Consider the following 14,699-nt stretch of genomic DNA (forward strand, 5'->3'; position numbering starts at 1 on the left):
GCAACCTGGCTCCTGAGACAAAAGCATAAGACAGAATAGCTGGAACTAAGCTTGCTGGCAGCAGCTGAACTCCCGAAGTGTGGAGGATCACGCAGCCTGCCAAAGTACATTCTACCTGCTGGAAACTCAGTCCCCACTAGAAACAGCAGAAAACTGAAGTGCCGCAAAATGCTCCAAACTTGTGGAATAAATGGAAATATAGCACACAGGGAAACAACAGGAAGAGAAAATCCACAATTTTTCATCAGCTCCTCAATTTGAATTTATTTTGAGTCAAAATAAAGCAAAGTCTCCCTAAGCAAGACGTCCTTTTATGACTTGAAAAACATACGAAATATTTCAAAGTATAAATGTATATCATGACTTTTACTTCAAGCATTTTCAGGTCTTCCATCTCCTCTGATCCACATACCATACAACAGCTGGCTGCCAACTCCAGGAGGCGCTGTGGGCAGTCTGTCACCAGTTCCCTGAAAGCTTTCACATCCAGCCCGTAGTCCTGAAACACATCAACATCAACAGTCCATGTGTCATAACAAGAAATATTTCACTGCGCATACAAAAATGTTCTGTCAGCTAAGTTGTGCTAAAATTACATCAGTTTGTATCTTTCACAGCTTGGCTTGAGTTAATCACAAACCCCAAGCACTACACTGCTCAGCCAATCATCAGCTTTAAAAGACGTCACTGTCACAACCACACTTCCAGTCACATATCTATAAAGTCGGTAAGCCCACGAGTCAACGCGTCATGGACCATGTTTGAGCTAACTTAAACGCATCGATTTAATTTAACACACTCTTTTTAAATACATTAGCTCCATGGTTAGCAGTGAGCAGATAGCCACACATCCACTCCATCCACATTTTAAATTGGAGACATTCCATTCTTCTACTTTTTCAGCAAGTCTCAGGGTTGTTTAGACATCTTTTTAACTAGTTAACTAGTAAAAGTGGGCAATAGCTAACTCTCACATGTGAATATTCACGTTACACGTCAGCAGCACACAGTCTTTGCTGTGGTACAGTGAGCTCTACCTGTGTTCTCGGGAGTATTTCAGGGTCAGCAGGGATCCTGGCCAGGATTTCACAGAGCACAATGCCAAAGGAGAAAACATCCACCTGGAATAAGTCAGACATCAAACATATTGGGGTTTTTTTTTGTCTTCCTCTTAGAACATAAAAAACATATCAGAAAATACTTCAAAGAATAAAATAAATAAATCTGACTTTTGCCATTTTACATTAAAGATGCAGCTTCCCACAATGTGCTGCATTACTTTATTGTATCATCTTAATAAATACACTGTCTGACATATAAGAAAAAATGTAATGCTAAAAAACAGCAAAAATACTTATTGTGTGTAACACATGCTGATACGAGAAACAGGACTGTTACCTTGCGGTCATATGGCTCTCCTCGGAGCATTTCGGGGGCCATCCAGAAAGCCGAGCCCACCAGAGAGAGTTTCCTGCCGGTGTCTTTCACTGGCAGCTCCACCACCTCCCTGGCCAGGCCGAAGTCTGTCACCAGAGCCTCTCGTCCCCGAGACGTCACCCGGATCAGGCAGTTCTACAGATACACGAGGAGGACACTGAGGAGCAGGACTGCAATGGGATGTTTGTCCCAGCAGAGGGCAGTGTAAGGCTGAACAACCAGGACCATCAACCACTTGTTTTTTCCACCGTCTTTAGTCTTTGTTTGGGCTTCTATTGTGTGTAATGCATGTGTTTCCTGGAATCACTGCCACACAGTCACAAACAGTCTCTTCACTTGTCAATAGATTCAAAAGGATCTGCTGGCAGCACCTTTTCAGCCGACTAAATAACTGACCGACCAGAGATTCAGTGTGCCAAAGGCCAGCCTCCATCACACTGACTGGTTCCTTCATATTTAGATGTTAATAAGACCAGCAAACTGTGGAAAAAGACAAACCCTGCTAGACTTGAGTTTAGAGGCTGAGAGCAGAAAGTGTGATCAGAGGCAGGAAGTGGGAGAGCAGCTCAGAGCTGTTGTTGCATAATAACAGCAGGTCTGCAATGTAAAGGTATAACGTTGATGCATTGCTCTGCATGTATGTAAACCCATTTTCTTCTGTTTTTAAGATTCGCTGGGCGTGTGTGGAAGTGACAGTTGCCATTTGGCTCCCACTGCACATGAAGCTATTTCCATCCAGCAGCCTGTCATTACGTGACATTACGTGGAGGAAAACTACTTCAGTCCCAGACTCCAGCTCTAAATTTAGCCACAACCCCTTACCTCTCTGCCAAGCAAGGCAACAATTTGGGGAACTTAAGTCGAAAATCCCCAGTAACACAAGAACCTGACCAACTACTCAAAAAGCTAAAATTTTCATTCAAGTGTAACTTTCACAGACACTTTAACAAAGACTGGATTAGTTCAGGGGATCTGGGAGGCAACTGGCCTTTTGGACATCCTGAAGCACTGACATCACAAACTGCACACATCTACCAACCTAAGTGGATTTGTCAAGTTGGCAACTTAATTTCAATAAATGCTTCTTTCACCACAGACCAGGCGGCCTAAGTTGAGATAAAGCTGAACGACATGTGTTTTATATCATAAATATTTGTGGATATTTTTTAATTTGGAAGTTGTCAACAAATCATAAGGAAAAATGACTCAGACACAGAGATAAACTGAACTTCCTGGTCTGTAAAGTGTACACAAAACTGCCATGAACTTGCAGTCTTTCTAGTGGCCAGCACAGAGTTCTCATGTGAAGTATAACCTTACTAAACACTTTTCTTATTTTAATGCTAGCAGCTCAGAGCTCACACATACAGTTCTCTGATTTAATCTCAGACTTAAATAATTATATTTATTTATTAATATGTTAGTAATGAAATTACTTGTTAATTAGATTAATAATTACAAGTAACTATTAGCTAAGTCATCTGACGTGACTTCGGGGCCTTTCTTACTTTAAATTCACACTTGAACTGAATGTTGGTATTGGCAGTGGAATTAAGTACCCAACAACTGTATCACCACTGGCTTGAAATAGAACAAAATGACTGTCGGTGCGTCTCAATATATTAGCATTTTCACGTAAATCACACCTATCTGGTCATTTCATTCATGGGGCAAAAAGCAGGAAGCCTACAAAATACAAAACCAATTCTGAAAATGTCTGGACGCTGCATGAAGTGTAAAAAAGAGAATGCAATGATTTGGAAATCTCATAAACCCATATTTTACTCATAACTGAAGATGAAAAGCATAAAATATTTAAAATTTTAGAAAAACATCTGCTCATTTTCAATTTCATGACAGCAACATGTCTAAAAAGAAGTTGCCACGTGGCTGTGTTTACTTCTATGTAGCTGTTTTTCTTTTAACACCAATCTGTAAATGTCTGGGATTTGTAGAGACCAGCTGATGGACTTATGGGAGAGGAATGATGTCCAATTCGTGTCTGACAGAGGATGCTCAACAGTCTTGCATTGTTTTTGTCATATTTTGATGTTTTGTGATGGTGAAAGGTCTGGACTGCAGTGGGGTCAGCTCAGCTTTTTTTGAGATGTCCTGCTGCCAGTGAATTCAAAATGAATAATATTTTCCTGAAATGGTACATTTTCTCATTGCATTCTGTGTTTATTTACATTCAACACAGGGTCTAAATATCTCAGATCATTTCAATACTAAGGATTCACTTAAGGGTAACTGCTAAAGTCATCTTAATGTCTTCTAACTTAAATCTCCAAAGCCATTACAAACTAAATGCAACATAAAGCTCATCTCACTCAGTATAAAATACATAAAAGCAGACTCACAAACATCATATTAGACACTGCACAGAAATCCTCGAGTGACCCTAAGGTTGACCTTAAGTGGACTCATTTGTGACCCTGTGATATTTTATACAGCAATACTTTTTTAAATGACTTATTTGAGTATAATATGTTGTTTATACTGTTTAATCATCTATGACAGATAATCTGCTCTAATATCATTCATCTGAAATGCTTATTAAAAAAAGAGGCTAGCCATTTTCATCATCACTTTTGACATTAAACATCTGTTTCAAGATTTCTGCTACTCTATTGGTCTGTTAGCAGTGGTTGCCTAGCCTGTAATTCTCCCACGTTGATCCAACATCATGGATGCATCCATCAGGTTTCTGTGACGTAAATCCAACAAAGCCTGACAAAAAACACGAGGACAGAGCCAAAAGAGTAGCCTCAGGGTAACATGCGTGGGGTAAGGGTGGGGGAGTCCCAGCAGCAGTTATACGTGCAGCAACAGCACTTACATAGCAACAACCTCTTTACACGATAATAGTGACTGTCATCATGTTGTGACTCCGCATTACTGACTGCTTCTTCAGGGAAGCCTGGCAACTGGAGGAGGGACAGCACCTACGCACACAAGCATACCTACACACCAGCTTCTCAGCAAGGCCTCGTGATTGTTACAGAGCGGCCTAGAAAGGATGTCAGGGTGTGCTCATTTAACTGAAACTAGGAGATCACAGGTTTCTATTCTGGACTGAAAATTATTTAACCTGAGCAGTTTATTAATAAAAAAAAAAGTGCAGTTAAAATATGAACAAACACAAAAACAAACAAATCAATCCAAATCAAAGCAAATCAGTTTAATTGTGTGCCTCACCTTAGAATTGAGGTCTCTGTGATAAATGTTTTTGTAATGCAGGTAGATCATTCCTCTGCTTATATCACAGGCCAAGTCCACCTTCTCTCTCCAGCACAAGGGAACGTCTTTCCTGGCCAGAAGCTCTTCCAGACAGCCACCGTTTACATACTGAAACATCCAGGAAATACATGAAGATTTATTTTTCACTTTTTTCTATTAAAAGGTTTTTCTTGTAACAAGAAACTGTCTTCAAAAAATAAAATCATTTTCACATTATTGTAAAATAAATTAGACAAATTAGTTTATTCCAATGGCTGTGTCTGGATCGGCTTACTTCCCACCCCTTACCCACCCCTGTTACTTGTCACGTGTTTCATGATGTTGTGATGTGGACATTTATGTGCTCTTTTTTTTGTTTTCTGTTCTCATGCATGAGAAGAGGTCTCTTTTTTTCCCCTCCTCGTCTTGCCCATTGTATTGTACATTTCAGTGTTTTTCCATAATACTACCGGTCTCCGACCTGTCTCCCCATGTGATGTCTGTGTTGTGTATGTAAGGTTGGGGGGGGGGGGGGGGGGGGGGGGGTCCCATTTCGCTGCAGGGCAACTTGCATGTGACAAATAAAGGCTTTCTTGACTTGACTTGACTTGACTTGACAATGTAAAAGGAGAGCTTTCTTGTTATGCAGCACATTTTTAATTTACTTTTTTTCTATTTAATCATTTTTTATTTTAATAAAAATTTTAACAATAAATTTAAAAGTTCTTTTGGGGAGGTATTAAGCTGTAAAATAAGAAGAAAGAGAGAAAGCAAATTTGGACGTGCTAAAAAGTTAACATGGTCAGATTGATGGCAAAAATAAAGTTTGATACAAAAATTAGCTTTGGTCTTTATCAATTTATATGAATGTAATTAAATATAAAATTCAATGAGTATAACAACGTAAATTATATCAAGACCTAAAATTATATTTATTTACGGCATGGTCGCTTTGAGGTGTTGTTTTTGTTGTTGTTCAGTTATCCTCAAAGACACGAACACTGAAGCCACTACTTCTATTTTGTAAGCTAAATTATTTTTAAGCCTATTTTTGTTGTTTGCTAGTCAAAATTTACATCACCTATAATATTACAGGGAATAGCAGATCAACTTGCTAACTAAGCTATCTAGCAAGTGATGGCATTACAGCCCTTACCAAAATATCCAATTATTCAAATATTATTTAAAAAATAAACACGATGGAAGGCTCGAGGCAGTTGTCACTAAAGCTACGTGTAGAACAGTGGCGAAGTCCAACTTTTCTAAACAGTCAAGAAGACTTGTTATAAAAACATGCTATCATACATTGTTGCCCACATAGATACTGTGTCTTCAAGCATTTAAAATAATTCTTAGATTACTGTGGCAGTACATGGCTTTTGTTGCTTTCACCGCCCTGTTATCTGTGTAGAACAATGGCATACTATAAAATGTCGTAGTAAAAAAAAATCCCATAAAAATAAATGGCTATTCATTCTAAAATGAAAAGATTTTTTTTAATCAATAATCAATAATCAATTTCTTCTTGAAACAAGAAACTGAGGAGATGTAATTTGTCAGCGTGATAGCAGCAAACCCAGTTTGGTTACCTATGAACTCTTTCACCATTTCATTATCACTCTCAGTTCATATCAGTGTTATTTGTTGTGTTAACAGAGCCAGCCTGCAGGTATACACCTTAACAATGACTCACAATAGGCGAAAAATGAGTGGAACTCACCTCTAAGATTGGATAGAGTTTGTCTTCTTTCACACATATTCCCAAATACCTGGAATAAGCAGAGCTGTGTTAATCAATTGTTTGTCTTGTTATTGAAATAAAGTGTATGGAAGTTTATGGAAATGCCACTCAAACCAGAGGGAACAATGTCTACATTACAAGAAGATTTTTGGTGGTAAATTTTTAGAATCTTGTTTGTAGCCGAAACTGTTAACAAATTTGATGAAAATACAAAAAAACATGGTATCAATAGGAAAATAAAGAATGCCATATCCTTTCCTTTATGGATTTGATAGTGTATATAGTAAGGTAGAGTAGATAATCTCATTTGCAACAATACTGATACCAACAGTGCCACCTTCACACAACTTCAAACAGCAGAGCTACAGACAGACATGCACACACAGCCTCTCCCCTCGTCAGTAGCATGTAGTTGTTGTTTACACCAATGTACACTTCAATTAATTTCACAAGGTCAGTAAAGCCCCTGTATCGACAACATTGAAGTATTAAACAGTCATAAATGTTAATCTGGAGGCACAAATGTTAACTGTTTAACTATGAGCCATTAAGCCATGTAAGAAGTATATTACCAGCTATGGCTAATAATAAAATTATAACATTAGGAGGAACTAGGCAGCTTGTACATGATCAGTCCTGCCCATCTGTAAAGTGACCTTAAATGAACTTAACTGAACTTACATAATAAATTTAGGAACAATTAAAATAAGGCCCTGTTTATTAATTGATTCACACAAACGGTCGACGTCTTTGATAACTCCAAGAAATATCACTCGTATATCTTTTTGACTTTAGCTTACACAGATCGGTGCGTGCAAGGTACTGCTGTCATCACAGCTGGCTGTACGATAATGAGCTACTCTTTGATAACCTTACCACTTTGACCTTGCTAAATGGCTAAAGTGCAATTGCTTAGGCAAACATTAAGTCTGCCTGGCTTTGCACCTTATGCCACTGCTGCAAATAAAAGCACCAGGGTCTCATTTACATACATAAGGCTACACACCATGCTACCAAACTACCAACTTCCAAGTGAAGTAGTTTATATTCAGAAACAAAGCTAGTTAAATGACTACAAGTGATTTTTCTCTCTTCCTCTTGTTAGTTCAGATCACATGTACCAATTATATTTAGTTCTGCTACTATGCTCACAATCCCTGCTCTGTGTATCTTTCAACGGCCATGCACCAGCATCATTTTTTATACTACCATAAGCAAAAGAAAAACAGCAGATTTCTTATCAAAGTTTGCCAGCTAGAATTGCCTGGTTGTTTTTGGCCACTTGGAAATATAATCACTGTTAAAGCTGTGAACAAATCCAGGACATCTTCCAGCTCATCTAATGTTAATTTGGCAATCTGCAGCCCAAGGGAGCCCATCAAACCTACCTCACTTTTGCAAAATGGATACTTGTGTTTGTTTATTTTGAAATCCCAAGGGGGAAAAAAGCATTACATTAATACTTAACTGGTACCATATGAAGGTTATTATATAACAGTGATGAGTGGGTGTGCATTTTGACAAATATTCCTGATGAGAAAACAGATATTCGGATTTTGTGCATATATGGAAGTGTTGTATATTTGCCTGCCTTTGTTTATTGTACACGATGCCCTGGGAGTCCATTTTTTCAGTAATTGTCAACAAAATTACCATAACACTGTGAACCCTTTAAAACTGTTTAGTACTACTAAATATAAATATGTGTAAAGGTATTGCCATTGCACAATAACTACAACTGCCATCAATCCTGCTACCCAATTTACAGACTGTGAAGCTGTGATGGAGAAAAGAGTGATGAGTGGGAGGGTGTAGAGCCTGGTGAGACAGAGAGGAGAGATTGCATGTGTTGGGAGGGAAATCCTCAAGCGTTTTCTTTTGCTTTTAGCAGAGCAGAGCAGAGCCTGCTAGATTAACCACCACAATAGGAGTACAGCATGCAGGTGATACGGGAGGGCTGTTACCTGACAATGTTGGGGTGGGAGAGCTTCTGCAGCAGGCTGATCTCTCGTACAATGCTGTCTTGGTCCACATCGTTTTTGTAGATCTTCACTACCATCACTTTTCGATTGGTCCTGTGCATCACCTAAAGGATAGTGGTGGCCGTTAGCAGGAGTGGAAGAAGTGGTGGTTATAGATGCTGAGGCCAGAAGCGATACAGTGGGGATACTGTGACAGCTGCTGTCGCTGCATAACTTATCCACAGCTGCCAACATGTTCACATCAGCAAAAAGGATAATACATAAAACCAAACACATCAGTAGATAATGACAGTAGCACAACTAAATCAAAGTGAGTAAACCAAGGCTACGTTCACACTGCAGGTTTTAAAGCTCAATTCCGATTTTTTGATCAAATCTGATTTTTTTTGTCTGCTTGTTCACACTACAAATAAAATGTGACAGCAAACGCGCTCTAGTGTGAACCCTCAAAGCGCCACGCATGCGCAAAAGAAGACGTCACACACAACGCACTCTGTTTAGACCCAGACCAAACAGTATTGTTTGACTGATGGCCTTAATATAAAGACTTGTTTTGGACTTTACGTTTCCCAATTTTGCTTTAAGTTATAAAGTTATTTTGTTATTTTCATATGGCCTGTTTTAGAGAGGAGCGGCGCTTCAAAGGATAGTTGCAGATTTCTGTCAGAATCTGCAGATTATACAGTACAAATAAAATGTTCACGTTTCTCCAACGTTGTCTTCCCAACAGTTTCACTGGATGGCCAGGAAGCATTCACGATGTCTTCTCGGGCGCTTCTCCGGCGCTGATAATTGGCGTCTGTCTTGTGTCAGTGACGTAAAAGACGGATTTAATGCGACATAACCATTCAAACAGCAGTCGCTTTCTAAAACATCAGATATGTATCGGATTCAGTACCACATACAAAAGTGACCCAGGTCGGATTTGAAAATATCGGATTTGTGCTGTCCACACTGTCATACCATGATCGGATATGGGTCGCATAGTCAAAAAAGTCGGATTTGATGCGCTTTCGCCTGCAGTGTGAACGTAGCCTGAGTAATCCCAGCAGCTGAAAAGAATCAGGCAAATATAGAAGTGCAAAAAACTGCAGTTCCTCTAATGGCCATTGAGGATTGCTCCAAAAGAGAGTTAATCCCCATAGACTGTCATGTTAAAATACCCAATTTTCTAATATTAAAACACTTGCTCACTGTTTGGTACAAAAAAGGCATCTATGGATAGTTTATCAATCACAACTGTACTGTGATTGACTTTTTTAATCTTTATTTGTTTTTATATTAGCAAAACTTACGCACGTTTTATACTTTCAATTTTTTTCTAAGAGGTAATAGTCTTACTCCATCATTGGCATCTCCAAAGCCACAGAGAGCTATTTGAACGATTTACACGGTTGACCACAAACTATGGAACGCCAGGACTGCCATAATGAATTAATTAAATACACCATTAAATAATTAATTAAATGTGGCAATAATTAATTAAAATTGGAATTAATTAATTAAATAAATAGTTATGACACATGTAATTAATTAATTATTGACACATTTAATTAATTATTTATGTATTTCACATTTTAATTAATTATTGACACATTTAATTAATTATTTATGTATTTCACATTTTAATTAATTATTGACACATTTAATTAATTATTGACACATTTAATTAATTATTTAATGATATATTTATTTATTTCATTTTGGCAGTCCTGACGCCTGGCTCTCGTCATGAAATAATTTTATCTGTCAGCCTCACCCATCAAACTCAGGGGGCGGGGTTAACGCTGCCCATGCAGCTTCTCTAACATTTGATTGGTTGCCGTGCAAAGTAAGTCAAAACAGGTCGATCCTAGATAATCGATTGCTTGTGTAGACTTGGGGCAGCCAGTTATCCCAGAATGCAGATCAAATCACAAGCAGCAATGGTGGTGGTGTAGTTTTAAAATACCCCGTTTTTCTGTCACCAGCTACACTTTTAACAGTGTTTTAGCCGCGAATGTCGCGACGTATGTCTGGTCAGGTTGTCAACATAGAACATGTTTGCAAAAGTGCTCAGATGTTTTCAGAGATTTCACTAGCTCTGCTAACAGTTAGCATGCAGAGTGCACCGAGGGGGTACGTTAACCGGTTTGTTTACATATTCCACTCTCCGTGTTCCACATGTTGCATTCGCAGATTCTCATTTTCACCGAACGATCGTCTCTTTCCGCCTGGTCTTGTGTCTCTGTGCTTCTGTAACATAAAGAACGAGCTGACATTTTTCTCACGAAACCAGCGATCAGCTCAGCAGACCCTCAGTTTACCTGCATGCATCCTCCTCCTCATCTGTCAGCTGTTTAACACCTGCTGCTAATTCAAGAAACACGCCTAGTTACCTGGTGATAGTCACAGTTTAACTGGGCAGCCGGTGCTCGATATAACGCAATGTCAGCGCATTTTTCTGCACAAGATAAGTAAATATAGTATTTTCCCCGAGCGCAGAGCTGCTGGAGCTTGTTTCCTTACAGAGCACTTTATAGGCGAGCCAGCTTTATCAGCGGCTGATGTCCAATCACCAGCACACAGCTTTCAAACCTCAGCTGAGTTTTAGCTCTCAGTGGTTAAACGCTGGACTTCATTCACTCAGGTTCTGTCTGTCGGGTCACGTTTACTTCGCTGTTTTATTTACAACTGAGCAAATCGGTTTGGCTGAGGTTAAAGTTACGTTTCATAACTGCATAGTTTCACAGACGTTTAATGGTTCACTGGCACATGTGTTAGACTGAACTATCATCTAAATATCATCTGTTTTTTAATAGTTATTCAACTGTATTCTAAGCACCAGCTGTCTGTTAGAATGTGATTTTTTTCTCTCTCTGTTGGCAGAGGTATAAAAATGCGCAGGAAAATCTGATGTGCATGGCGAACTTCACCGACGATATTTAGGGAGGAATAAACACACATCAAACATAAATGAACCATTTGCCTGTCTCCATAATTGAGAGCATTTTCTCTTCTTATGTCAACTCTCTCTCTCTCTCTCTCTCTCTCTCTCTCTCTCTCTCTCTCTCTTTTTTTTTTTTTTTTGCTTTTTCGGTCATGTTATGTTTACCTGTCAAAGGCTTGTTACAAACTATGAAACACATCGTGCAGACTTCTGGATGTTAGAAGAAAACGAATACTGCTCATGAATGAGACTAAAGGCAGGAAGGTGTCCTTTAAAACTAAAAATGTTAATAGGACCTCCCTATTTATATCATAGTTTATGATATAGCATGTGTATTTCAGTAATAGCCTGCTGAGGCCACTATACGTGCTGGCCTCATATCAAATGTGAAGGCAGACTGAGTCTATGTTTGACGTTTTTTATATCTAATCTTCCTTTTCAAACATTTAAACAGCAGCGAGTCTGCAGCTGAGGGAATACAAATTCAAATTGTCGGAACAGGTTTGCTCGTTTCTTGGATTCATTTGGTGATTTATTAAATGTATAACTGTTATTCTAATCTGCTGCTGAGTCTCTTACACTTTTCTTTATGCTGTATATTTTCACGTCTCTGGAATAGTTGGCAGTTAGATAGTCAGCTGGGAAACTTTGTGTTAACTCATGGAGCTGAGGATATCGTGGATATGCTGACCTCGCTGCGTGGTGTACAGAGCGAGGTCAGCATGATTAATATTCACAATAAAAATATTAGCCGAACATCATGAAGTCTGTATGTGTTTCATAGTGTCGAACAACCTTTGTACAGTTAAAGCCAGCAGTTACTACATGACGGAAACACCAACGTTATCTCTTTTATGTGTTTATACACAGGTCACGCTGATTACTGAACAAAAACCCAAAGATCAGATGTTAAACAGATTTATTTGCTCTCTCTCCTCCTTAAACATGTTTTTAATGTTAGTTATAATTCAGAATTGGCGACTGAAACACGTAGGACACATAAGAACATCAGGAAATAAAACACCGATAAATATAACCTCAGTAAAAGAAGTCAGCGGGGGTTACTACAGCTGTGTACCGGGGCCTGCGCTTTGTCGGTGGGATTGCTTGCGAGGCGAGCGGGTCTATCCCACGCTTTGCCGTGAGACTGGGACGACATCTCCGAAATCATCGAAACACTTTTGCAAAGAGGCTGTATCTTGACAAACCGACCAGACACATGAAGATTAAACCACTACATTCTCGGCTAAAAAAATATTAAAACGGTATTTGGTAACACACAAACAGGGTTTTTCAAAGCTCAGTTCTGTTAGCTTCCACATGCCGGTTGTTGTGTGCTAGAAACAATGGCCACCAGGCCAAAGCAATGGTTTTGACTCGATCAGCGTTAACCCCGCCCCCTGAGTTTGATGGGTGAGGCTGACAGATAAAATTATTTCATGATGAGAGCCAGGCGTCAGGACTGCCAAAATGAAATAAATAAATATATCATTAAATAATTAATTAAATGTGTCAATAATTAATTAAATGTGTCAATAATTAATTAAAATGTGAAATACATAAATAATTAATTAAATATGTCAATAATTAATTAATTAAATGTGTCAATAATTAATTAAAACGTGAAATACATAAATAATTAATTAAATGTGTCAATAATTAATTAATTACATATATCATAACTATTTATTTAATTAATTAATTCCAATTTTAATTAATTATTGCCACATTTAATTAATTATTTAATGGTGTATTTAATTAATTCATTATGGCAGTCCTGGCGTTCCATAACAAACAAGCTTAGCTTTCTAAGTTGACTCAACTGGAACAAAAGTCCAAAATCAGAGAGCACACTCTTTCTGGGCAAAGTGCTGACTTTGACTCACTCACAAATCACATGGCCTCTTTCTAACTCATTTCATCAGGGGCAAAGTCTAAATGTATAAAAAAAATAGCTCTTCCAATAGCTCTGTTCCAGCAGAATAATTATGTAAGGTCTCAGCTGGGGTTGAGTACAGAAAATCAAAGGTCCCCGAAGCTGGTGGGCCAATTACAGAATGGCAAGAATGTCCCAATTAGTGGCTTGGACAAAGCAGGGTCTGATGGCATTTGCAGGCTGACAAGGCAAAACAGAAAGGGTGGAGGGGGCAGAAGAAATACCTTATAGACTTTGGAGAAGAAGCCACTCCCGATTAGCTCAGCACTGAAATTTTCCCAGAATTCCAGTTTACGGACAGCCGTGCGAAGCTTCTGCCATCGCTCCACATGGTAGTATTTGTCTGAAGACTCACCATAAAGGGTGGGACTGGTGGGCTCTGATGACACATCCACATCACACATCGTGGAGATGTCCGCTGGGAAAACAGAGACTGAAAAGTTAGGGTGAACCCTCTACAAAATAATGTTTTTTGTCCTGGGATTAGTTATTATAGTTATTAGTTCATTTTCACAACAAACAGGACAAGAAAAGAATCACTTTGTGCCTCTGCAATGTTAAATAAAAAACTCTGGGAATGTAGACAGTCTTGCTAAATGTATTTTTGAAATTAGGCTCATCACCAATGAGACTTAGACTTGAAAGGGCCAATCAGCTAACACTGCTTCTTTCCATCTAGTGTCTTTCTAGGCGACGTCAGGGCAAGTTAAAGCAGGCTTGTACAAAACCTCCACCATCTTCGACTACATGTTGAAATTACCTTTAGGGCACAAAATCTTAGAAAGCCGCTCCACTGAGTTGGTGGAGGGCTGATGTTGCTATGATGCTCTCCAAAGCTGCAGAGCAGGGACTAAACCTCCCAGCTGTAGACCATGATGGCGGAGCTGGAGTTCATCATCAGGATGACAAACTCACTAAAGAGGCAGCTGGTTATGGCTCCATTATTCAGTTGTTGCAAAGTATATAAATGCCATTGACATGCTCACAACATGCCCTTAAAGCATCTGTGATAATTATGTTCACACTGTGATAAACATATTCCAACTCTGTTTCAGTTTAAGCGTTATTTTCAATAAACAGCATGCTCTAAAAAAAGTTTTGTCTAACTCCCATTTCTTCTTCTTGCATGTTGAAGTTCTACTTGGAACCTTGTTAAGATTCAACCATGCAAAATATGATTCTTTGCCATTTTTTCAGTGCTCTTAAAATTAGAGCGCATATGTATTTGCTCACTGCTGCTAAACTGAACACACCAACCAAAAGGGCAATTTATGCATTTAACAGCATGAAAGCAACTACAGATCAACGAGACGCTCACAAAAGGTATCATTTCACACTTACACTAGGCTGCATAGATGAGGGAAAATGCTTCCACTTAACAGGCTGCAGCAAAGGTGATAAAAAAAGATTTTTAAAATGATTAAAATGAGGGCAGGGCTGCTTGCTGAACACAGA

The 14,699-nt window shown here is 38.8% G+C and overlaps 1 protein-coding gene across 2 annotated transcripts in view; it reads right to left on the reverse strand.

Annotated features, from left to right (window-relative positions):
- The window catches only part of LOC146657098 (dual specificity testis-specific protein kinase 1), a 31,875-nt gene that overhangs the window by 1,797 nt on the left and 15,379 nt on the right, over positions 1-14,699 (reverse strand). For both annotated transcript variants that reach the window (XM_085424915.1, XM_085424916.1), the window contains 7 exons: positions 13,469-13,662; positions 8,362-8,483; positions 6,377-6,425; positions 4,636-4,785; positions 1,399-1,572; positions 1,038-1,121; positions 413-499 (listed from right to left, as the gene is read on the reverse strand). In XM_085424915.1, coding sequence (XP_085281041.1) covers positions 413-499; positions 1,038-1,121; positions 1,399-1,572; positions 4,636-4,785; positions 6,377-6,425; positions 8,362-8,483; positions 13,469-13,662 — 860 coding nt within the window. The remainder of the gene's footprint in view (positions 1-412; positions 500-1,037; positions 1,122-1,398; positions 1,573-4,635; positions 4,786-6,376; positions 6,426-8,361; positions 8,484-13,468; positions 13,663-14,699) is intronic.

This window comes from Rhamphochromis longiceps, linkage group LG12 (assembly GCF_057381845.1).
Source record: "Rhamphochromis longiceps isolate RC_006_pf linkage group LG12, R_longiceps_female_GT1.1, whole genome shotgun sequence".
Lineage (NCBI taxonomy): Eukaryota > Metazoa > Chordata > Actinopteri > Cichliformes > Cichlidae > Rhamphochromis > Rhamphochromis longiceps.